Source organism: Mugil cephalus, chromosome 20 (assembly GCF_022458985.1).
Source record: "Mugil cephalus isolate CIBA_MC_2020 chromosome 20, CIBA_Mcephalus_1.1, whole genome shotgun sequence".
Classification (NCBI taxonomy): domain Eukaryota; kingdom Metazoa; phylum Chordata; class Actinopteri; order Mugiliformes; family Mugilidae; genus Mugil; species Mugil cephalus.
In genome coordinates, this window is record NC_061789.1 from 13,930 (window position 1) to 37,500 (window position 23,571).

General features: G+C 43.2%; 1 protein-coding gene across 1 annotated transcript in view; it reads right to left on the reverse strand.

Annotated features, from left to right (window-relative positions):
* Positions 1 to 478: 478 nt before the first annotated feature.
* The window catches only part of LOC124998440 (protein shisa-9-like), a 27,970-nt gene continuing 4,877 nt past the window's right edge, over positions 479 to 23,571 (reverse strand). Inside the window, exons 2-4 of the mRNA XM_047572851.1 lie at positions 12,490 to 12,605; positions 5,971 to 6,087; positions 479 to 3,266 (exon numbers count right to left, since the gene is read on the reverse strand). Of these exons, the coding sequence (XP_047428807.1) occupies positions 2,782 to 3,266; positions 5,971 to 6,087; positions 12,490 to 12,605 (718 nt within the window). The 3' untranslated portion in view covers positions 479 to 2,781. The remainder of the gene's footprint in view (positions 3,267 to 5,970; positions 6,088 to 12,489; positions 12,606 to 23,571) is intronic.

Sequence of the window (23,571 nt, forward strand, 5' to 3'; positions counted from 1 at the left end):
GAAGTCAAAGACACTGAGAAGCTACGATGCATTAAATATCGTGCAGCGCTGGCAAAGCATGAGATGTGTCTGATGCTCTTGTGTTCATTCAATCTCTGCTGAGCTCTTTTTACAGACACATGCCAACCGCCAACAAAAAAATGGAGAAGCCACTGCAGCATCGCTAACAAGCATTATATTTCTAATTTATTCTCTCTCGTTAAAGTTGTATTTACTCATGTATATTCACAGCTCCATAATATTGAAATGAGTGTTTCAATCCTAAAAATCTCCTTCAGTTTCAAAGCTTGGTACAAGTAAGTCTAAAGATATGAGTAATTACTGCAAAGCATCTGGTCATTGTGTCACAGCCTGTGTTTGTGTGAAACTGTTGAAGTGTGATGATTGTCCCAGTAAATCTGGAGACTGCAAGCTTTCTGGGGCTCCGTCATTAATTAATTATAGTTCCCCCCTTCGCTAAGAGGCCCCACAGAGACAAGCCTTCATCTATCAACCCTTCATGGACACGAATGCACCGAGGAAGAAGTTCAGCTTGATGAGGCTCCACCATCGGCTGGATGTGTCGGAGCAAGAGGCCGATAAAGGTGAATTCAGTCAGGGAATCAGTCTGGACTAATCTGTCGCATGCAGGTGGAGGAGAGTTATTAAAGTTATTGAAGGCTATATTTCAGCTTCTCATGAAGGTTTTACTCAAGGGGAAATAAGAGTTTGATGAGTACACCTGAAACAGAGAGTAGTCCTCTGATTAAGATTAGGATGCTCTCAGTAATGTTGCATTCAGGGAACCCATTACCATATCGACAGCTCCTAACTGCACTGGACACCTGAAGGTGGGATTATAACCCTACGTATTCATTGCTATGCGAGGTTAACCTTGTCTTTTGATCTTGAAGGAAGCCATATTGATTTCAACTGAATCGTGGATATAAAGAGATAAACCGAATGGAAATGAACATCACAAGAAACTGAAAGTCAACAGGACCATCAAGTGCTGACAATAAACTGTCATGTTTCTGTCACACATTTTGCTTTCGAGCAACAGTTTGAAGGTAATGAGATTAGCATTAGCCATGTTGACGTGATGCTTCTTGTTCATATTCACAACATACAACTTTGCACCAATCCACCTAATTCTAAGGTTCACCAGTTGTTGGCAAGAAGACACAAGATGCTAATGAGTGAGCGGATGCACCAAACCAACAACGAACTTTCAGGAAATGAAAGTTGCACAGAGACTGGCTGCTAAATACGATCATAACTCCTGGGGGCAGTAGTGTGCAACCATCATCCATAACGAGAAACAGAAGAGCTACTGTTAGCTGGAAGGCTAGGAAGGGCTACTGTTAGCTGGGGGGCTAGGAAGAGCTACTGTTAGCTGTGAGGCTAGGAAGAGATGCTATTAGCTGTGAGGATAAGAAGCTCTACTGTTAGAAGGCTAGGAAGAGCTACTGTTAGCTGTGAGGCTAGGAAGGGCTACTGTTAGCTGGGGGGCTAGGAAGAGCTACTGTTAGCTGTGAGGCTAGGAAGAGCTACTGTTAGTTGTGAGGCTAGGAAGAGATGCTATTAGCTGTGAGGATAAGAAGCTCTACTGTTAGAAGGCTAGGAAGAGCTACTGTTAGCTGTGAGGCTAGGAAACTAAGAATAGATGGTGTAGCTGGGAGGCTAGGAAGCTCTACTGTTAGTTGGGAGGCTAGTAAACTAGGAATAACTACCATTAGCTGTGAGGATAAGAAGTGCTATTGTTAGATAGAAGGCTAGGAAGAGCTACTGTTAGCTGGGAGGCTAGGAAGAGCTACTGTTAGTTGTGAGGCTAGGAAGCTGGGAAGAGATGCCATTAACTGTGAGGCAAGGAAGAGCTACTGTTAGCTGAGAGGCTTTGAAGCTAGGAAGAGCTACTGTTAGCAAGGAGGCTATGAAATCATGCTAATGGGGAGTGAAGTTTAGAGCAGAATCTGATTTCCTTGATGCTGCAGCAGTGAATACATCAAACGGTAATTTCTGAAACATTCCTCCATCATTCACTGTCAAATCTACGAAGCCAAAACCATCAAAGTGGATATTGGAGGATGATCCACGTCAAAATACCATACTGGAAGCAGCTTTACAGCGACCTTCACAGACTCAACTTCATGCTGGGTTTTTCTTCGGAGGTAAAAACATCAGCAGCGAGACCAGAGTCTGAGACTGAATCCAACGAGTTGCTAGAAAAACGCAGGTTTTGGAGTGTGTTTGTGTCTCTGACGCTGCTGGAAACCTTCTGTCATTTCTGACCTGGACGAGTCTCTGTGCTTCAGATCCTTCTCATCTCATTCGCCTGGAATGAGATGAGTCCCTCCTCTCTGCTATAAATCACCAGGCTGATATCTCTCTCTTCAGAGGGCTGCAGGGCAACGGGAGCTGACAACACGATAGTATTGTTTCTGCTGACAGCAGCCAGAGTCTTAAAGGGAAACAGCCTCAGAGTCTGGGCTGATGAGTTGGACGAGTAAACGTTGGATCAGGATGGTGCAGACTGTCATTGAGGTGCAGCAGGGTTGAGAGCTGTGCCAACACACTGAGAGGACACTCAATTATTTATTAGAGCTGCCGGTTTCAAAGAGTCACAGCCAACACCTTCACATCTGTTTGGATCCAGCGGTTTAAAAAAATACACAAACACTGACATTATTAAATTATTTCTGCCAACAATGATGATTTAAAAAATTCCAGATACGATATCAGCTCGCCTCCTTCCATAGCTGTGGATATAAAAGATATCAGAGCCGGTGTTTGGTTCAGCGTTCACACCGTCACCTCCGTCTTGCTGTTGGTGGCCAGTCCTTTGTGCTTGGGGTGCATATGCGGCGAGTGGCCGTAACCCAGCGGCTGTGAGAAGAGCTCAGGCAGCGTTTCAATGCTGAACTGCCTCTTGTTGGAGTAGGCCTGGCGCCGGCTGTTCTGCTGGTGCTGTTGTTGCTGGATGGGGTGGTGTTGCTGCCCCCCGAGGCCAATGTGGGGCCCCCCCGGCTGCTGGAGGTGGCTCTTGCTTGGGTCCCATGCTTTGAAGGCTGAGCTGGAGGTGAGTGGGTGGGTGTTGGTCTTGGAGATCTTAGGCTTGGGGATCTGGGAGGCGTTGATGGTGATGGCCAATGGTGCGTGGATGTCAGGGGGAGGCAGGAAGGGCTTATCCTTAGGGTGGAAGTTTATGGGTTGGAACGTGGGAGGAGACTGGCGATGGGTGTAATCTACCATTGGGTAACTCTTGTAGTAGTCTCTGGATGTTGTGTCTGGATGGAGAAATGACACACAGAGAAAGTTAAATGATATCTTATAATTATATATGTATATATAGGGTGCGTCAGCATGGATTAATCCATCATCATGATTGATCTGATAAATAATTAGGGTCAGGGTTAACCCATAAAGATAAACAGCTCGTTGGTCCTCTCCATTGAACATTTGATTTTCTATCACACTCTGCAGGAAGGAGTTTTCTTTCCAGCTTCAAACAGCACATGAACCAAGCCAAGCATACGTTAGTCGGGGATTCTGCTAGCACTTGGGCTAACGTGGCTAACAGCTGGAGACAAACCAAGACAAACCAAGACAAAGACAAGCTGCCAATGCTGCTGCTAATATGTGTCCGCTCCTGCAGCCACTGTTCACTGGGAGAGACTGTTCTCAGCTGCAGCAACATTGGAATAAGAAGCTGTGGAGACGTCCTGTCATCACAGTGAGTTCAGACACACAATGAGCACTTGAACACAGCTTCAGGATCACAGCTGGGAGAAGTCAGAAAAACCTGTCTGGTTCATCTGAGAGCTCAGACACTCCTCCCTTTTCAACCTGAACAGTTCAGCTGTAGCTAGCAAAATGACACGCTAACATGCTAATACCTGTGTCCTCCATCTGAGCTGATTGTAGGTCGGTTACAGATCACCTTTTATCAAATCATTTACAATATTTTAAAAATATAACATTGGAATCAGAATCTAATTGTATTTATTGCTGCGTATGTTCACACACTGAAGGAATTTGTCCCCATGCCGAGACATAAGAAAAACATTTAGAAAGAATATGTGAAAAGATTAAATAAGACAGACTGTACAAAGTGTGTTAATGTAACATATACAGTGGATATGTTGACGTTTATCTATATTATATCCTATATTATAGTGTATACGTTAGAGGTAGATAAGAGTCCATCATAGTCAGACTCAGTCCCATAGACGTCCATGTTAAATCAACATGTTCAAATTAGATCAAGGGTTAAAGTTCTGATGAAATAAATGCTCAGTTTAAGCCAGTGTTAAGAGGAACGGGTAGTTTATGAGGAATAAAAATAGAGCATCTTCAGCGTGTCGAGTCAGATTAAAGCGAGTGGAACTCCAGTCTTGGTCATCAGTTTACCCCGAGGACAACAACAACCTTCTCATCTCAGCCCTGTTTTATGATAAAATGTTGTTTTTACATTGCAAACAAGGTTCTGTCTGGATGACCAGATTAGTCAGAAACTGCTGCAACATAAAGTGGACACAGAAATATAGAGTTTATCTGAAACTGCTCTTTTCTAACTGAGGTGATGTTTTTAAATCCCACATTCATCTTCCTGTTAGGGTTATGTGACTGTTTATTGAACATGTCCATTCCACTTCACATCCAATTATCTGCAGACTCCAGGTTTTATGTCACTGCTCTGATTCTAGGTCCAGATTTTATAGGAACTATTCAGGTACTGGTTACACAGGGTTAGGGTTACGAGCTCCAGTCAGGGGGTGAGGGTAATCTTCTTTTCTCAGTTTTCTTTTGTCCCTTAGCTCCAGTCTGGTCCCAGATTCCTGAGTGTGACAACAGATTCTATTTGGTTCTTTCCAGTATGTTCTGTCTGTATATCTATGTTTGTCCTGCATTTATCTCTTAACTCCTCTGTGGATCTCTGACCATTAGTCTTCCTTATTTCAGTTTCCATGATGCCTTTCACTGGTCAAAGCTTTTCAAAAACATACTGTTGTGACAGAACCTTGGATGGAACAAAACCACCTGATTCATACTAAACTAAGCTATGCTGTTCAGAGATTATAATTCATCATGTAACAATGGGAGGTTTTACGTTCTCCACTTGGAAACTTTGAACCAGAGCAGCTGATTCAAGTCCTATTTTAACATCACTTAACTTTACCAAGCTCAAAAATCTACTAAAACTTTTTTTTTTTACCTCATGGGAAGACGTGCTGGATGATCATGTTTAGACTGTGTAACCTATTCTAACCTGTACAACTAAATACTTTTGAGGAAACGTTTCATATTTCAGGGTTAAACTGAAAAAATCCTCCATCATAGTCTCATGTTGAGACCTGAATCTCTCTGAGCTGAGAATAACTTGAAGTAATAAAACCAGCTTCTTGTTCCAGGACGTCCCCAAACCTCCTCCACTCTGACCTTCACCTTCTTTATCCCACTTTAATTAAGACGGATAAATCTGAGCAGCTCGTCCAGAGTCCTGCTGCTTCACCTGGCAAAGGCACCATGCCTCAGAGCTTTCTGACTCTTTCAGCCTCAGTAAACCTGATCCATGTCCTGCTGCCTCCAGTCCTGGTGTGTTCACAGTGACTTCAGATACCTGCTGCTTCGCTGGCCCTGACTTTGTCCAAGAGGAAGCAGGTGTGAAAAGATGATCGGTTTGTGAGAATTCCTGTTGTGACATCTAACAGGTTTATGAAATGAAAAGATCAATAACCCATCATTTAAAGGGGCAGTGAAAGCGTGGCCATCACAAAATGTGATGAAGTTGAGGCGTGTTTATTAAAGAACATTCTCTCGACGTTATATATAAATATCAACAGTCAGAGGTTGAACTATTTATTCAGCTCATTAGTTTACAGCAATCAATTAAACCTAACAAAAAAAGAATAAAAAGGCCTAGTTCATTACCCCCTGACTCCAGACCCTGACCCCAGACCCTTGGTGTTAGTGGGGGAGGGATCTACTCACCCACAGCCTTGAGGGAGGCGTACTTGTTGAAGCCGATGCCCAGGTTGTTGTGGGGGTGAGACAAAGCCATGGCCGGACCGAGAGGAGGCAGCGCTGCGTTGTTCAGGTGATTATGATCTGAAGACAGAACCAGAAAAGAGCTTCACTCCTCTGTGGACTGCATTCACTCAACTATCCATCTCTGAGTCTGAGTCTTCATTCGTTCACTCATCCATCTCCTCATTTATTCATCTCTCCATTCATTCATTCATTCATTCATTCATTCATTCATTCATTACCAGAATCTAAAAGTGGGGAACTTTTAGATTCTGGGGGAGAGGATGAGGCTGAATCCTTTTATTTACCCATTACTGGGAACCAGAAATCACTGCAAAGTACAAAACTAAAACAAATTTTAAAAAAGAACAAAAAAAGTTTTTTTTGTTGTTTTTTTCCAGAGGTTGACAACTTCGTTTTACCCCAAAGAACATCCCCAACCAACCATTCATTTAGTCCTAATATATTTATCAGTGCTCCAGTCCGGCTCCACGATGCCGATATCCTCTATGTAACATGCAACTGGTTAGAGGACAGTAAATAAAAAAACCAAACCCCTACTGTTCCCCTCTCCATCTCTTTAGCTCTCTGGCTGGCTCCTGGCAGAATGTGAAGTTAGTGTCAGGGGGGTCAATCTCAGTTTAGTTCAGGGGCCACATTCAGTCCAATTTGATCTCAAGGGGCTGGACCAGTAACACAACAGAATAACAAAGTACAATAACGACACCTCCAGATGTTTCCCTTTGTTTTAGTTCAGAGACGTTGAAAAGTTGCTCTTAATGACATCTAATTTCCACACACTGCAAATTCTCCCCCCTCTGGTCTAAAGTCAGCGATAGACTGATAGAAACATGAATGCTACATACGAACAATCAAGCAAAGTTTTACTGGATGATTCTGATTGGCAACATCTGGGAATCTCTGAGGAAAGGATGAAATGGACAAATGGGCTGTTTTTATAACGTGTGTGCAGGGTTTAGCTAGAGACAAGCTGCTATTTAACTCTAATCATGATCTTCCAGTCATGAGGACCAGAATAATGAAGTGTGTTCTGCTCTTCTTCTGTCGCATTAACTGGGGAGCTGTAGAGTCCTCTCTGAGCGAGGTTACGGCTCATTATGTCAGAATAACGAAGGCCGATCCTCCCAGAGTCACTATCAGGCAGCCTGCAGCAGTGGAGGCTAATCCCGGCCATTTAATGTATATCCTCACACTGCACCTCAGTGTGAGGCTCATATCAGCATCCTGCAGACCCACACATTCACATCCACTCATATTCTGCCTTTGATCTGCCTCTCTGCTCCTGTTCTGGTTCTAAAATACAGCTACCAGCCTCGACGTGCACTACAAACACAAAAATATGTCACAATGCTTGCATCTCTCCGAGGTTTAAACATCTAACATATCCTCACTTCATCCAGCGCGCTGATTCTCCACAGACTGGAGCACTGATGAGAAGAATTCTAGATTCAAACACCAAATAATCACTGCACACACTAAAAACAGATAATTACAATCAGTACACACATACAGCTACTGTAAATAATTAAGGTCAAATGTGTAGAAATGTGTCAATCCATAGTGGTTGATGCTGCAGGCTCCGCCTCCGCTGACATTTAATCTTATCTTATCTTATCTTATCTTATCTTATCTTATCTTATCTTATCTTATCTTATCTTATCTTATCTTATCTTATGGGTGTAGAAGATCCATCGGAGATCCTACAGCAGCTCCAGGTGTATAAGGGAGTGTGACACATTACAAACTCACCTCAAGCTGATTAAAATCAAACCAGTCTTTTAACTTATAATAACAACAATCCAAAATATTTACATCTACCGTGGCGTGAATAGATTAATAACATTAGTTTGCACTGTCCCTATCAAAGTAATAATTCAATAAATGAATAAAGATCCATAGCTCCTGACTTGGCAGATCACACATCTGTGGAGTTGATCCCCTGATCTGCAGGACCAAACCCATCACCAGGACCATCCAGGTATGGACTGAGGAGGCTTCATCAGCCTAAAGGACTGATTTGAGGACACAGACTGGGGAGTGTTGAAGAGGACGTGGATCCGGGGGAATACACGTCATCTGTGCTGTCCTACACATGAAGACAATCATGGTCTTTCCTAACCAGAAGTCATGGGTGAACGGCACAGTGTGGGCCCTGCTAAAAGCCTGGGATGAAGCCTACAGATGAGGAGACAGGCTGGCTTACAGCAGGACCCAGAAAACACTGAAAAAGGGCATCCAGGTGGCCAAACACAGGTACAAGCAATGACAACAACACACGTAACATGAAAAGCATTACAACCAGCAGGTCAGCCATGACCCCACTCTGCCTACCACCTAAACCCTGTAATACTGAATTGAATTAATTAAATTGAACTGAATTGAATTTGAATTACTGTAACTCACAATGGTTTCAACTACTGACAAAATTCAAGGCTGTGGGTCCAGATATGGTGTCAGGCCAGACCCTGAAATCACTGTGCTGACCAACTGGCAGAAGTTTTTCTGGACATCTTTAATCTGTCCCTGCAGCTTTCCACAGTCCCTGTCTGTCTTGTGTCCCCCATCATCATACCTGTGCTCCAAAAAAAACCCCCCAAAAAACGTCACCTGCCTCAACAGTTACTGCCCTGTTGCTCTGACACCAGTTGTCATGAAGTTCTTCGAGAGGATCCTTCTAGAGCACATCAAGGACACCATCCCTGCTGGCCAGGACAGCCTGCATTAAAGAGAGAACCGTTCTACAGAGGATGCTGCCTCTTCAGTTCAGCCTGTAACACTGTTCTCCTGGACACGCTGGCCCTGAAGCTCCACAACCTCGGACTATCAACGTTGCTCTGCTCCTGGATCAGTGACAGACATGTTGCCACAGATCCCGCCCACCCGGGCAACACACTGTTTGTACCACTTCCATCAGGAAAGAAATACCACCCACCCCCCAAATCCCATAGTGAAACATTCACATCCCATCCCCCTACATATATATTTCTCAACTCCAACATGAAAAATCTCAACCAGAGCTTCAGAGAATGGGTAGAAATGAGTAGAGCGACGTAGACTGAGATCAAACCTGATTGGTCCAAACCTGCAAATATCGACTCTCTAACAGTTTCTAATGACTAAAAACCTTTACAGGTTTTAAATATCAGGATGTTCTAAATATCAATTGACGTCACTGTTTGAGGTAGAGACAAAAATAGTTTGGCCTGAAGGTGAGTGAAAAGGAAAAACACCAGAAACCCAGAAGAGGAAACAAGATAGAGAAATCAGCAGGAAGGAGATTTAAAACCAGGATCAGTTCTGACTTTATATGAAATGATAAGATCAGACCAGCCAAACTCATTCTCTCTGCTCTGGAGACTCTTTTCCTTCTTTTGGTTTCAATGTCACTTCAGACCCCCCCAATCCTCCCTCTCTGGCTGCCATCATGTAAATTATTCTCCTCATGAGAAGAGGTTTATGTTTGATAGAAGACGTCCTTCTTTGAGTCCTGGTTATTTTCAAGGTGAGAGAAGAGCTGAGTTTACAGAAACATGAGAATTAATTTAAACATGGAGAGAAGAGGCTGCACTGGTTCAAATTTATCGTACGTGTTTTTAGCTCAGTTAACCCGAGTATAACATGTATAACATGTATAAACATACAGTACGTAACAGATTCTCTCCAGCAGGAGCTCAGACACCACCACAGTTATTTCTGATTTCTCTTATTTGTATTTTTATTCTGGTTATAGGACTGGATAGATTTATTGCTTCTATGTTGTTGTGTTTGTGTGGAGCTGAACTCATCGAGGAAACAAAGACCGTGTTCAGAGTTACACTTTCATGTTCTCACGTTCTCTCCATCCTCCTTCCTGCCATCTGTTCTCTCTCCTGCTCTCCACCACACTTACTTTTTTCTATCCGTCTTCATCCTCATGTTTATACAATCCTCTCTTACTCTCTCCTCATGATTTCATTTATAAATCTTTCCTTCCTTTCTTTCTCTGGTGGGAGCTTTGTTTCTATGAATTCATGCAGCCATCTGCATACACATGTATAATGATGTGTGTCCATCCTCAGGCCGTCTGTCCACACCAGCTGTCCAGCTGTCTTCCTCACAGCAAGCAGCATGTTGTCTTCTTTCTCTCCATCCCTCCTTCCCACTTCTCTTTTATTCTCCCACTCTATCTCTACTGTAAAACGCTGGAAGATGAACCAGAGGACGATGTCACACCATCGTCTGTTGGTCATGAATGTGGTTTCACTTCTCTTCTGAGTCCGGTTGAATATTTGAAACACTAATCGATCTTCCTCTTGGTTCAGAGCTATTGAACTATCTCTGGTTGAAGGTGACATAAAGGGAGTGGCAGCAGTACGTCGCTGAGCATCATCGCTGCTAAAACCCTTGAGTCTCAACCTTGGTGAATACCATTTTATTTCCAGCAATGACACAGATCGTCTCCAGATCCTCCTCTTGTAAGTAAACTGAACTTGAGGACATTGAAGATTAATCAGTTTGGCTTTAAATACTATAAATTATGTCCTTGGAAACCAGTGATAAGAGATAAACTGACTGTTAGTATCAACATCTTTTTATAACTGACACAGTTCATCTAAAGAGACTGCTTCATTTGTCTTTTATTTCCTCTCTGTCGTTGAGTTAAAATCTGTTTGAATACCTGCTGGAGATTGTTCTGTCTGTATCTGCAGCATCTTCCTCCTCCATGTCAGCGTTGACTTCATTGCACTAATGATGGTGGAAACACTCTCAGGTCATAAATAAATGTCTAAATGGCAAGGTTGAGTTTAATGGGACCAGGATGGTTTCATCCTTTTACCCCAACTGTCCTCACACATGGATAATACCCCTTCCCCTCGGTCCTTGGTCTCCTTGGTCAGTGGGGTGTCTCAGGCCTGTCCAGTGGTTCAACAGGTTCGTAGGTGTGGGATGTCGGTGGTAGGGGTGGACTGTAGAGTCAAAGGTGGACCTTTGACTTGGCTCCTCTGCTCCACCCTTACCCTCCTGGACCCTCCCATCTCTCAGAGATCTACACAGAACCCCCCTGTACCCCCTCAATCCTAAGTGAGGTGATAGGAAAGCACAGGATCCTACACCTCACCTGTTCCTACCAGCACCACCTGCCTCCCTTCCTCTGTCCATCCTTCCACATCATCTCTGTCCTTTATTTCCTCCATTCACTGTCCTCCCTCCACTCAATAAAGACCAACAAACTAGGTCCCAGGGAGGCCGTTGGTGGTCACACACACAAGAATATAACTGCATCAATCTCATGTAATGTTGACACCTTGTGATGTTTAACTTTCAGGCAAACATAAAATGATCAGATCAAAATCGACTCCAGTCTAGAACATGACCTCAAATCATTGTCTAACTATGAATAAAAAAGGTTATGATGACAGAGTCTGACGGTTTAACTGAACTCTCTCTGGTTTATTGCTGTGGCGTCACCGTGGTACAGTGGTTAGTGTCACTTTACAGCCAGAAAGTTCTGGTTTGAACCTGCCGGGTCTTTGTGTTCATGTTGCAGTAACTGAGCCTCCAGAGGATCATCATTAGTAAGAAAAGACACCAGGAAAAAAAAAACTGAAAATGAAGAACATGGCCAGGACATTCCTTGTTGTTGCCATAGTGACCAGTCAAATTCCTGAAGTCAGCAAGGAGCTGAAAATGATCTAAAAAGTAGGACGAGTGCAGATTTCTGCTGGTAACCCTGCAGCAGGTGGATTCATTATTTAAAATGCAGCGATAAAGAAATATAAAGAAAGAGGAAGAAGAAAGGATTAACGAGCAGACGAGTGCTAATGAAGAGTGTGAAGTGAAAGAGAGGACACGGTTGTTTATATCAGAGATGGGAAGATGACAGTAAAAAGTCTTCATGGAGGACACCGCACCGACCATCTGGTGTCCTTCAGTCTATCACTGGGTACAGCAGACATAGAAACCAAACTGGAAAGATATCCACTACTGTTCACCAACGTCCACCACAGTCCTTCAAACATCCACCACCATCCTTTCGATGTCCACTGAGGTAAATCTTGTTCAAACCTGGTTTCAGCCTCAAGGTTTAAGGTTATATCAGGTATATTAGTTCTGACTAGGGACTGGTTTATACGATGAACTGACTGGTACCTGCAGTGTCCGAACCTTTAACAGACATATTGGACATAAATTCTTGGATGGAAGAAGAACAAATCAGAATCAAACCTAGAACCCAGATTTCTTCCAGGTGGCTTTATATCGAGAGATGACGCAGCTGTGTGATTATTCTGGTTTAGCTGAAACGACGAAGGAGAGTATTTGTCTGATTTTCCCTTCCAGCCGTTTGACAGGTGTAGAGAAACATGCTGTAGGAATATATCGTGGGAACTCTACTCGGTTTATTTCAGGATCAGGTTTCAGCATTGACTGGAGACAAATAAGGACATAAGGGACATGAGATGAGACCGTAAAGCAGGGACTGACCGTTGTTGGCTCGCAGCACTCTGGCCGAGATCCCGTTGGTTCCAACCGGATGATGAAGGGTGGATCCATCCGCAACTCCGGCCTCTCCCGGCTGCTTCAGCAGCTCCGTCAGAGTCCTGGACGAACAAGAACAACATTTAGACACTTGAGCCATGAGACAGGTGACAAAACAAGCCTGGATCCGTGGAAACTAACAGGACTGAAGAGAGAGAAAATACCAAGTCTCATTATTTAAACATCCAGACAGATTCACCAGAGACAAGTTGAACAACGCTCACACTTAAAGAGAAGCAGCAGCTTCTGGAAACGTACAGTTAACTCTTCACCCTCACATCTGGAAACAAAAAGTTAACTCTTCACCCTCACATCTGGAAACAAAAAGTTAACTCTTCACCTTCACATCTGGAAACGTACAGTTAACTTTTCACCCTCAAATCTGGAAACAAAAAGTTAACTCTTCACCCTCACATCTGGAAACGTACAGTTAACTCTTCACCCTCACATCTAGAAACACAGAGTTAACTCTTCAACCTCACATCTGGAAACAAAAGTTAACTCTTCAACCTCACATCTAGAAACACAGAGTTAACTCTTCAACCTCACATCTGGAAACAAAAGTTAACTCTTCACTCTCACACCTGGAAACGTACATTTAACTCTTCACTCTCACACCTGGAAACGTACAGTTAACTCTTCACTCTCACACCTCGAAATATATGGTTAACTCTTCAACCTCACATCTGGAAACAAAAAGTTAACTCTTCACCCTCACATCTGGAAACAAAAAGTTAACTCTTTCCCCTCACATCTGGAAACGTACAGTTAACTCTTCACCTTCACATCTGGAAACGTGCAGTTAACTCTTCACCCTCACATCTAGAAACACAGAGTTAACTCTTCACCCTCACATCTGGAAACAAAAAGTTAACTCTTCACCCTCACATCTGGAAACAAAAAGTTAACTCTTCAACCTCACATCTGGAAACAAAAGTTAACTCTTCACTCTCACACCTGGAAACGTACATTTAACTCTTCACCCTCACATCTGGAAAGACAGAGTTAACTCTTCACCCTCACATCTGGGAACACAGAGTTAACTCTTCACCTTCACATCTGCAAACGTACAGTTAACTCTTCACCCTTACATCTAGAAACACAGAGTTAACTCTTCACCCTCACATCTAGAAACACAGAGTTAACTCTTCACCCTCACATCTGGAAACGTACAGTTAACTCTTCACTCTCACACCTGGAAACGTATGGTTATCTCTTCACCGTCACATGTGTTCCAGTAATCCGTCCATCCAGCTCTGGAAAACTTTTGTCTTCCCTTTGTCTTTGTTTTCATTGCTATGAGGCTTTTATCTTTCTGTATCTCCTCCTCCACCCCTTCCTTTCTTCTCTCTCTTCATGATGTCTGGTTTGTCTCTCACCCTTTGGCCCACTTTCTACATTTTCTTCCTCCCCCTTCCCCCCTCGTTTGTCCCCCTCCTGAGGAAACTGTCACATCAACTTTCTCAACTCTCAGTATTAACGCTCTGGAAATGAACACGGGTGATACAAGGACATCACATCTAAATAAATCCTTTTATTTGATGGATTCACTGAACTCAACCACTATCATACCCCACTCTAATTCTCAGTAGTTCTCTACAGGACACAACTAATTCTCACTGTAGCGTGCGACTGGTGAACTGTTTAAAATCAGGACCCCAGAGCTCTTGTCATTGGCTGATTTGAAGAAAGGGGCGGGGACTGTGCAGGTCTAGCTAGCTCGGCTAATATACATAACGTAACATACCAGTAGCTAATTAACATTTCATTCATTAATTTCTTGATGAATGGAGCTGTCTACCTGCCTAGTGTCCGATTCCGGACTTTACCACTTGACCAGAAGTTGGAGATAAAAAGTTTGGGAGCACATCAACCAGAGGATTTAATCATTTCTCAAAATAGAAAAGACAAAACTAAGTCAATCAACCAGGGAAGGTTTAAGAGGAAAACCTGGTTAACAGGAAGCTTGTAAAAAGACACTGGTGAGTCTAATTTATTTCAATCTAAACTGAATGGGATAAAGTTCATATATTGTTTGAATTATAATGGAATTTGTGTAATTGGTGATGCGTGTGTGGAGCTGTCCCTCTGTCTGTGGTTCTGAAATGTTTGGCTGTGGTGTATTGTGTGTGATGACTTTGTATGTTGATTGCTGTGTACTGGGTGTGCGCTGTTCACACTAAGAGGCGTGCATTGTGTTTTCATTGTTGTCATGTTATTGTTTCAATGTTGAGTATTTGATACAGTGAATTCATTAACACCCCCCACAGAGACAATGAGCTTCTCTGATTGAAGATCTGACATCAGCTGAACAATCGAGGATTCAGTCGTAAACATCCACACAGGTCTGATTCCTGAGAGATACATCGGCAGGTGATCTCATGACAGAATTTAATTTAATTTGTCTGGCTCGGAGGAAAAGACGGAGTCAAACCTTGGTCCTCGTCCTGGTTGTGTAACTAAACGTGCACCATTGTTCTGGATCATTTGAAGCTAAAAATTACGTGAGAAAAATACCCCAGGGTCACGTAATAAGACCCACATCTCCAGCCCCCAGTGTAATACACTGAATCATTCTCCACTGTCACAGCAGGTTAGTTTACATTACAAGGCCCCGGTAGACCACCCCCCAGGTAGAACCCAACCGCCCACCCCCAACTCCACACCCCCATTGAGCGTCCCCCCTGGAGACCATCCCCCTGGAGATAGTGAGTTACATACATAGTGTGATAAATAGATAATGGGATAAATAGATGTGGAATAAAAAGATAGCAGCATAAGTGGATACTGTAGAGGCTCAAATGGTGGCATGTGCCCTAACGGGGGGGGGGGTCTGATACCACAGCCCTTCTGACACATAAACACACTCAGAGATATGCTGCCAGATAGTGCACCCTGGCAGGCTGGGTACAGAGCCTGGATCCCAGCCTGCTATTCTCCTATTAGAGCTGACAGCTGCCAAATAATGTCCCTTGGCGAGGCAGAGCGTCGACCATGCCAGGGCCTGTTTGTGTTCATGTACTGTACAGAGTTTCATTTCAAGTCTGTGAGTCTGCAGATATGTTCCGCTCCCTGACCACGTTCAACATGAACAACACATTCAAGATAATTATGTGTGACAGCATGGCAGAGATAATGATTTAATACTCACACGTAGACGTCTTATTATCCAATTACACACCTCTCAGCTGCAGCTCTATCATTACTGATGGTTTATATGTTTATACATGTTTGTATAGATCTGATTACCACACAGACCATAACCATGAAGATCTCCTCATCCAGTACATCATAGGTTCTCTGTCTACATCTGTAAGACAGTCGACTTGTTTTTGACCCTGTACACTATTCTTGCTTATAGGAGTCATTTGTAAAATGTTTTCTTAAAAATGTGCTGCAGTTACATTCCCTCTGGGAAACGTAAAGCAGAGTAGAAGTGTGCAGGAGTTATTTTCTCTGCTGGACGTTTCTGAAGACGTTTCATGGCTCATGAACTCTGAAGCTTTTGGACGAGTGATGAAACATTTTCAAGAAACTCGGCGTGTCTGTTGTTTTATGGACACACTGAGCCAGATGACAGAACCATTTCATGTTGGACTCATATTCAGGTAATCGAAGGGTCAAGAATTCCTCTGTAGAAAACTAGAAACTACTCACACCTTTGCCATGGCCGATGCCAGCAGATGCCAGAGGACTAAACACAAGCTCTAGCTGGTCTTCAAAGATTGCTTCAGCCTTCACCGTTTGATTGACTTACCATCCTTCAACATGACCAAGGGTTACAATCACAGTCTATAACTGAACTCCTCTTCTTCTTCTCCCACTGGACTCAGGCCACACCGACTCTCTAGCACATCCTGTGGTGCTAAGTGGCCAGTCAACCCAGTCAGCTTTATTTTGGTCAACACCCCCCTAACCCTACACAAAGAATTTATTCTCTGCATTTAAATTAACTTTGCTATGGTCATTACTGCCAGAACACAAGCATCACATTAGAGGACAGGTGTAGATCTCCACCTGTTCTCAGTGACACACCAGACAGAATGCTTTGACGTAGTAGCTGTGATATCTTTACGTTCCTCAGTCCGTTAACATTTCATAAAGATTCCCTTTAACATGGGAAGCTGCAGCATTCAATTTAGTGCAAACCTCAACTAAAATTCACTGAACTCATGTTTTCACTCCATATTTATGAGTTTCCACTATCATAGACTACTTCTGCTCCTGGTTCAAGACTTGACAGCGTTTTTAGTCCTGGTTCTAGATTTATTGTTCAGTCAGATAAACTCTGTTTATTCCCAAAGTTATTTTACACGTGTTGGATTTAAAATCTGTATATGTTTAAAACCTGTTTAAGTAACTTAATTCTTATTGCTAGAGATGATGAATTTATTTAACGCCTTGTCACACTCAGCGTCGTGGTGCTGGAAGCTGCATGAAGCCGTCGCTGGCAGGATCTCAGAGCTGAGGCTGTGGTGTTGCTAAAGATGATGTCAGAGAAAATACCATATGTCAACCTCTGAGTCACCGCCTGCACTCATTATTTTGGGCCATCTTTATTTTAGAAACAACAAAACACACACACACACAGATTCATCCTCCTCAAGGGATTTGTTCTCAGACATTCATCTGTGTGACGCACACATAACCCATGCATGAATACACCTCCACACATGCACGCACACGTTCATCAGCAGAATATCTATCAGACCAACGTCATCATCCATCACGATAAAATCCAGTGGCTCTGTCACATCTGTATGATCAGAGGTGGAACACCACAGGCCTCCACCTGCGGGAAGTTTGATTTCATTAATATTTAGACTAGTGCTGTTAAAATAAATGTGTTAACTCAGATTAATCATAAGCATCATAATTCATGTGATAAATCCATCATCATGATTATTAATAATCTGAACCCAGTGAAACATCTGCAGCAGAACGACTGTGAACGTGTCTCAGTTTGTCCAAGTAGCGTTAGCGTTAGCACCAGCTGATCCGGTAGTGACAGGCAGCAGAACCAACCCATAAAGATGGAAGACGCTAAACAGCACGTTGGTCCTCTCCATGGGACATTTGAGGACAAAGAAACCAAGAGGGACCAGTGGAGACACATAAAGTATCATCACACTCTGCAGGACCGAGTGGACTGACCATCTGGAACCCTGCTACTATCTGATGATCTCTTAGTTTAATAATGTGAGTGTATGTCTTGTCCACAGGTGTTGAACATACAGCCCACGGACCAAAATTGACCCCCCAGAGGGTCTAATGTGATGCACTGCAGCACGAATTTACAAAGAATGAAAATGACATAGAAGACCGGAATTTATCAATGAAAACAACTTCTATCTGTTATTTATGCACTGGTTTATTCAGAGAAGTGAAGAGAACACAACACTGAGACCTGGATTAGACCCAGGACTAGACCCAGGATTAGACCCAGGATTAGACCCAGGATTAGACCCAGGATTAGACCCAGGACCAGACCCAGGATTGGACCCAGGACCAGACCCAGGACTAGACCCAGGACTAGACCCGGGATTAGACCCAGTACTAGACCCAGGACTAGACCCAGGATTAGATCCAGGATTAGACCCAGGATTAGACCCAGGACCAGACCCAGGACTAGACCCAGGACTAGACCCAGGATTAGACCCAGGACTAGACCCAGGACTAGACCCAGGACTAGACCCAGGATTAGACCCAGGACTAGACCCAGGATTAGATCCAGGACATGAGCCCAGATTAAACTGATTTTACTGAAGAAAAGAAGGGTAGTCTCCTTTCTTTCTTTCTTTCTTTCTTTCTTTCTTTCTTTCTTTCTTTCTTCCTGATTCTGAAAGGCCAGACTTCTTTGTGGATCTTCAGAGACCAGTTTGATGAGGTGTCTATGTATATTTTGACTGAACGTCTTAGTTTCTTCTGCTCTTGTTTCTCCTTCTTCTCTGCTGCTGATTACACTCAGTAAAATGTCAACGACAGCTTCATCTCAGAGGGAATCAAACTATCAGTACTTTCTTTTGATAAACCACCAAATAGTTCATCTTTGAGGTGTCTGTCTCTCCGTTTGTCTTTTTAATGTCTATCTATCTCTGACCTCCATCGCCTCATCCCTCTCTTTCTCTCACTTCCTTCCCCATCGCTGCCTCCTCTGCTTTATCCTCCTCCCTGTTATGTGTTCGGTTTAGCTGCGCTTAGCTTCACCTGTCAGCTCAGATCAGATCTGTGGAGCAGCAACATGACAAACTGTCCTCTGATTCACTTGTAGCATCGTGTCTGAGCGCCCCCCCACCCATCTGTAATTGCTTATAGCCCTGTGTAATGCCCACCATGGCTTCATATCACCCAGCTCTCTCACACACGAGCCACAGCCTGTCTCTTTAAGGGGCGTGGCCTCTTTGATTGACAGGTTGCTGGTTAAGCTATGCTAAGCTAAACTTCTTTTAGCTTCTTCATCGGGACTCGTATTAGACTGATATAAGGTCTTGTTCTTGTGCTGTCTGTCAGTCCAGCGCTTCACAGTCATTGGCAGGTTTTCTTGATATCTGACACTTCTTCAATTTGACTTCGGATCAGTTCCGCTCTGATCATCTCGCCTCTCGTAGAGACCATCCGGCCGCACTCGTCCAGTTCAGAATGACGTCCCTGTGCGGTTGTTGTAGCGCCTGGTGGTGGAACAGCTTGATGTCTTCCATGTAGAGCAGGTGGTTCATTGTGGCTCCACGTTGGAGTTGGTACCCGTGTCCAGTCTTTGTGATGATCTGTAACCTTAACCCTACGCAGAACAGCGGTGGTGTTGTTGTGCATCTCCTTAAATTGAAGAAGTGTATGTGTAGGGTGGGGTTTGTGTCCTGAGGCCTCTGAGGCTGTGAAGTCATGTTTATGTAACTGTTGTGTCTTAAAGCTGAAACTATACGCGTTCATGTGATTTACATCATCCACTCAGAGACGGTCTCATTCCTGCAGCTGAGCAGCTTTAGGTTTTTAATCCACTCTTATTTCTTCTGTTCATGTGTGTCACATGTTGTCTCTGCTCCATCTATGAACAAACCTGCTCCAGACCAATGTCCGACTAGATGATCATTTAGATGATTCCAGTCTCATGTTGTCTAGATATTTAGGAATAAATCCTCCTCTGAGGACCATGAATGTCTGTAGAGCGTTAAACCAGAGAGGACTGTGTGATCCCTCAAATGTCCAATGCTTTTAGTCAGCTGTGCTTTTCTGTGAGCGCTTCTAAACCATGAGATACTTATGGACATAAGAATCTGCTCCTAATGTTTAGTCTCCAGCCGAAGGACTGGCTTCTGAAGAACCAAACATGTGAACATCATGAGCTGTATCTGGCTTATAGCTCTGTTTCTGTTGTCCTCTATCGTCCTGGTTGCTGTATTTGCTGTGGTTTTAAGCTAGTCTAATGGCTAATGCCTGGTTTTTAGTGAATGACTGTTTTTACTTTGTAATTTTTACAACTTTTTCACAGATATGAAAATGGTTCTTAAAACATCTCATCAAAAGAACTACAGATGAAAATGAGTCAGCTGATTAACACTGGCATACTTACTATTAAGTTCATTAATGTGAAATGTCCTTTTTAAATAAATAAATAGATGAAAGTAAATGAAACGTTTTATCTGATCAAACACATCCATGGTCCCAATGAAGACACCTACTCCATTTATTTATTGGCAGGTTTTCAAAGTGTTTCTCTTTGTCTTCCTTTTTTGGAGAACAGATGGAAAATAGGTGAAGAACGGGTGGAGAACGGGTGGAGAACAGGTGGAGACGAACAGATGGAGAACGGGTGAAGAACAGATGGAGAACAGATGGAGAACAGGTGGAGAACAGATGGAGAACGGATGGAGAACAGATAAAGAACAGATAAAGAACAGGTGGAGAACAGATGGAGAGCAGATAAAGAACAGAAGGAGAACAGATGGAGAACGGATGGAGACGAACAGATGGAGAACAGATGGAGAACGGGTGGAGACAAACAGATGGAGGACAGATGGAGAACAGATAAAGAACGGATGGAGAACAGATGGAGAACAGATGGAGAATGGGTGGAGAACAGATAAAGAACAGATGGAGAACAGATAAAGAACAGATAAAGAACAGGTGGAGAACAGATGGAGAACAGATAAAGAACAGAAGGAGAACGGATGGAGAACGGATGGAGACGAACAGATGGAGAACAGATGAAACGTGAGAACGATGGAGAACAGATAAGAACGATGGAGATAGATAAAGAACGATGGAGAACAGATGAAGTGGTGGACGACAATGGAGAACGATGAGAACGGGTGGAGAACGGATGGATAACAGATACAGAACAGATGGAGAACAGATAAAGAACAGATGGAGAACAGATGGAGACGAACGGATGGAGAACAGATGGAGAAACAGATGGAGAACAGATGGAGAACAGATGGAGAATGGGTGGAGATGAACAGATGGAGAACAGATAAAGAACAGATGGAGAACAGATGGAGAACAGGTGGAGAACGGATGGAGAACAGATAAAGAACAGATGGAGAACAGATGGAGAACGGATGGAGAACAGATGGAGAACAGATGGAGAATGGGTGGCGAACAGATAAAGAACGGATGGAGAACAGATAAAGAACAGATGGTGAACAGATGGAGAATGGGTGGAGAACAGATAAAGAACAGATGGAGAACAGATAAAGAACGGATGGAGAACAGATGGAGAATGGGTGGAGACGAACAGATGGAGAACGGGTGGAGAACGGATGGAGAACAGATAACGAACAGATGGAGAACAGATGGAGAACGGATGGAGAACAGATAAAGAACAGATGGAGAACAGATGGTGAACGGATGAAGAACAGATAAAGAACAGATAAAGAATGGGTGGAGAACGGATAAAGAACAGATGAAGAACAGATAAAGCACGGATGGAGAACGGATGGAGACGAACAGATGGAGAACGGGTGGAGAACAGATAAAGAACAGATGGAGAACGGATGGAGAATGGATGGAGAACGGGTGGAGACGAACAGGTCGCCACCCTGAGTTGAACAGAAGAACTACAACCATCTGAAAGCATCTGTTCCTTTAAATGACCTCAGCTACGTTCTGTGGTTCGTGTTCTCTTTAAATCTGTTCAGGTCTGTGTCCTGTCATGACCCGGATACAGCTGATGGGTTCCAGCCCAAAATATTAGATCAATATTTAGTTCAGTAGTTTGTCCAACACTAGTGGAGTCGGTCATGAAACATAATGCAGCCTGAGCGACGCTCCTACAGGAAAACTCCTCAACTCCCACATGTGGAGGGAAGAAGAACCGTGGACGAGTTCATGAAGTCAGTGATGAGGTCGGAGCTTCAAGCTGAACCTGAACCACCAGAATGATCCCAAACCGCACACAATAATAAATAAAACCACACACAATAATAAATAAAACCACACAATAATAAATAAAACTGCACACATTAATAAATAAAACCACACAATAATAAATAAAACCACACACAATAATAAATAAAACCACACACAATAATAAATAAAACCGCACACAATAATAAATAAAACCACACGCAATAATAAATAAAACCACACACAATAATAAATAAAACCACACAATAATAAATAAAACCACACACAATAATAAATAAAACTGCACACAATAATAAATAAAACCGCACACAATAATAAATAAAACCACACACAATAATAAATAAAACCACACAATAAAAGGGTGGAATGAGTGTGGATGTGACCGCGCTGCCAACAGATGGACTGAGGTACACGAGTATATCTGGATAAATATGGTTCTCACGTTTGATCTGTTAAATGAACATGATGTTCAGGTGCAGATCTCTGTGGAAGCTCTGAGAAAGTGTCTTTTAAAGCGTCCTGCAACGCGAGAGACACCAGAGAGATGAGGAAATACGATCAGACGGGTCAGTGAGCCGGAGATGAGACAAAGAAAAGACAGCTCAGTTTACATGAGACCACTGAATGTCTCCACAGTCCAAGGGTTCCTCCTGCAACCGTTACATGGAGCCGCTCTCCTCCACCTCTGGATTAGGCCTAAGATTCAAGATCTTTATTGTCAATTAAAGACAATAACCATTACTCTAATGCTGAATGTTCACGACATACGTCTGTGAAGGTTCTCCGTCCTTCAGGTCATGGTCTGCAGCCCCCAGGAGGTTTTTTTATTTCCCCCTACAAATTCAAATTTCTTTAAGTAGACATCAACATGTATCCAACATATTTTAGTAAAGGGATAAGAGATAAAATGATAATAATGAGTGTATTTATATAGAATCAACACATGTGGAGGTAGGAGGTTCCTACTTCATCCTGGCCTATAACCAAAGCAACTGGACATAGCTTCTTCAGTTCTGAGGGACTATTTGTCCCTGTCCTCTTTCCCTATGAACGGTGATGAGCCTTTCTTTTAAAAATGGTTTTTGGATGTGTTCACAACATACAGCAGAGTTTCTCTCTCTCACACGCAGGAATATACAGATTAAAATGTAAAAAGAAAAAAGCCAGATAAAAGCAGATTGTGGATTGAGATCGGTTTATGGCTCCAGGATGGAGGAGTGGAATCTAAATGTCTCTCCATGTTCCACACTGACAAACAAAAACAGAGAAAACTAATGACTGAATACGGGAGGAGAACAGAGGAGAACCATGCGTCATGTTTCATATTGATACCGTTCAGATGTGACATCAGTAAAACGACTGTGACTGGAGGAATCCAGATCAAACCCTCTCTACAAACACTACTGATAAATACGAAATCACCTCCTCCTGCTCACTTCATTCAGCCTCTACCTTCCTTCCTTCCTTCCTTCCTTCCTTCCTTCCTTCCTTCCTTCCTTCCTTCCTTCTTCTCTTCCTCTCTCCACTCATCTCTCTTTCTTTCTGCTCTGTGAGTCTTGCTGTTTGTGTTTCTGTCTGTTATGTAACAGTGTTTCTGTTCCTCCTGTGACGACCAGTGGAGCTGATTGATGCTGAAACTCTGACTCCATCTGAGTCTAACGCTGA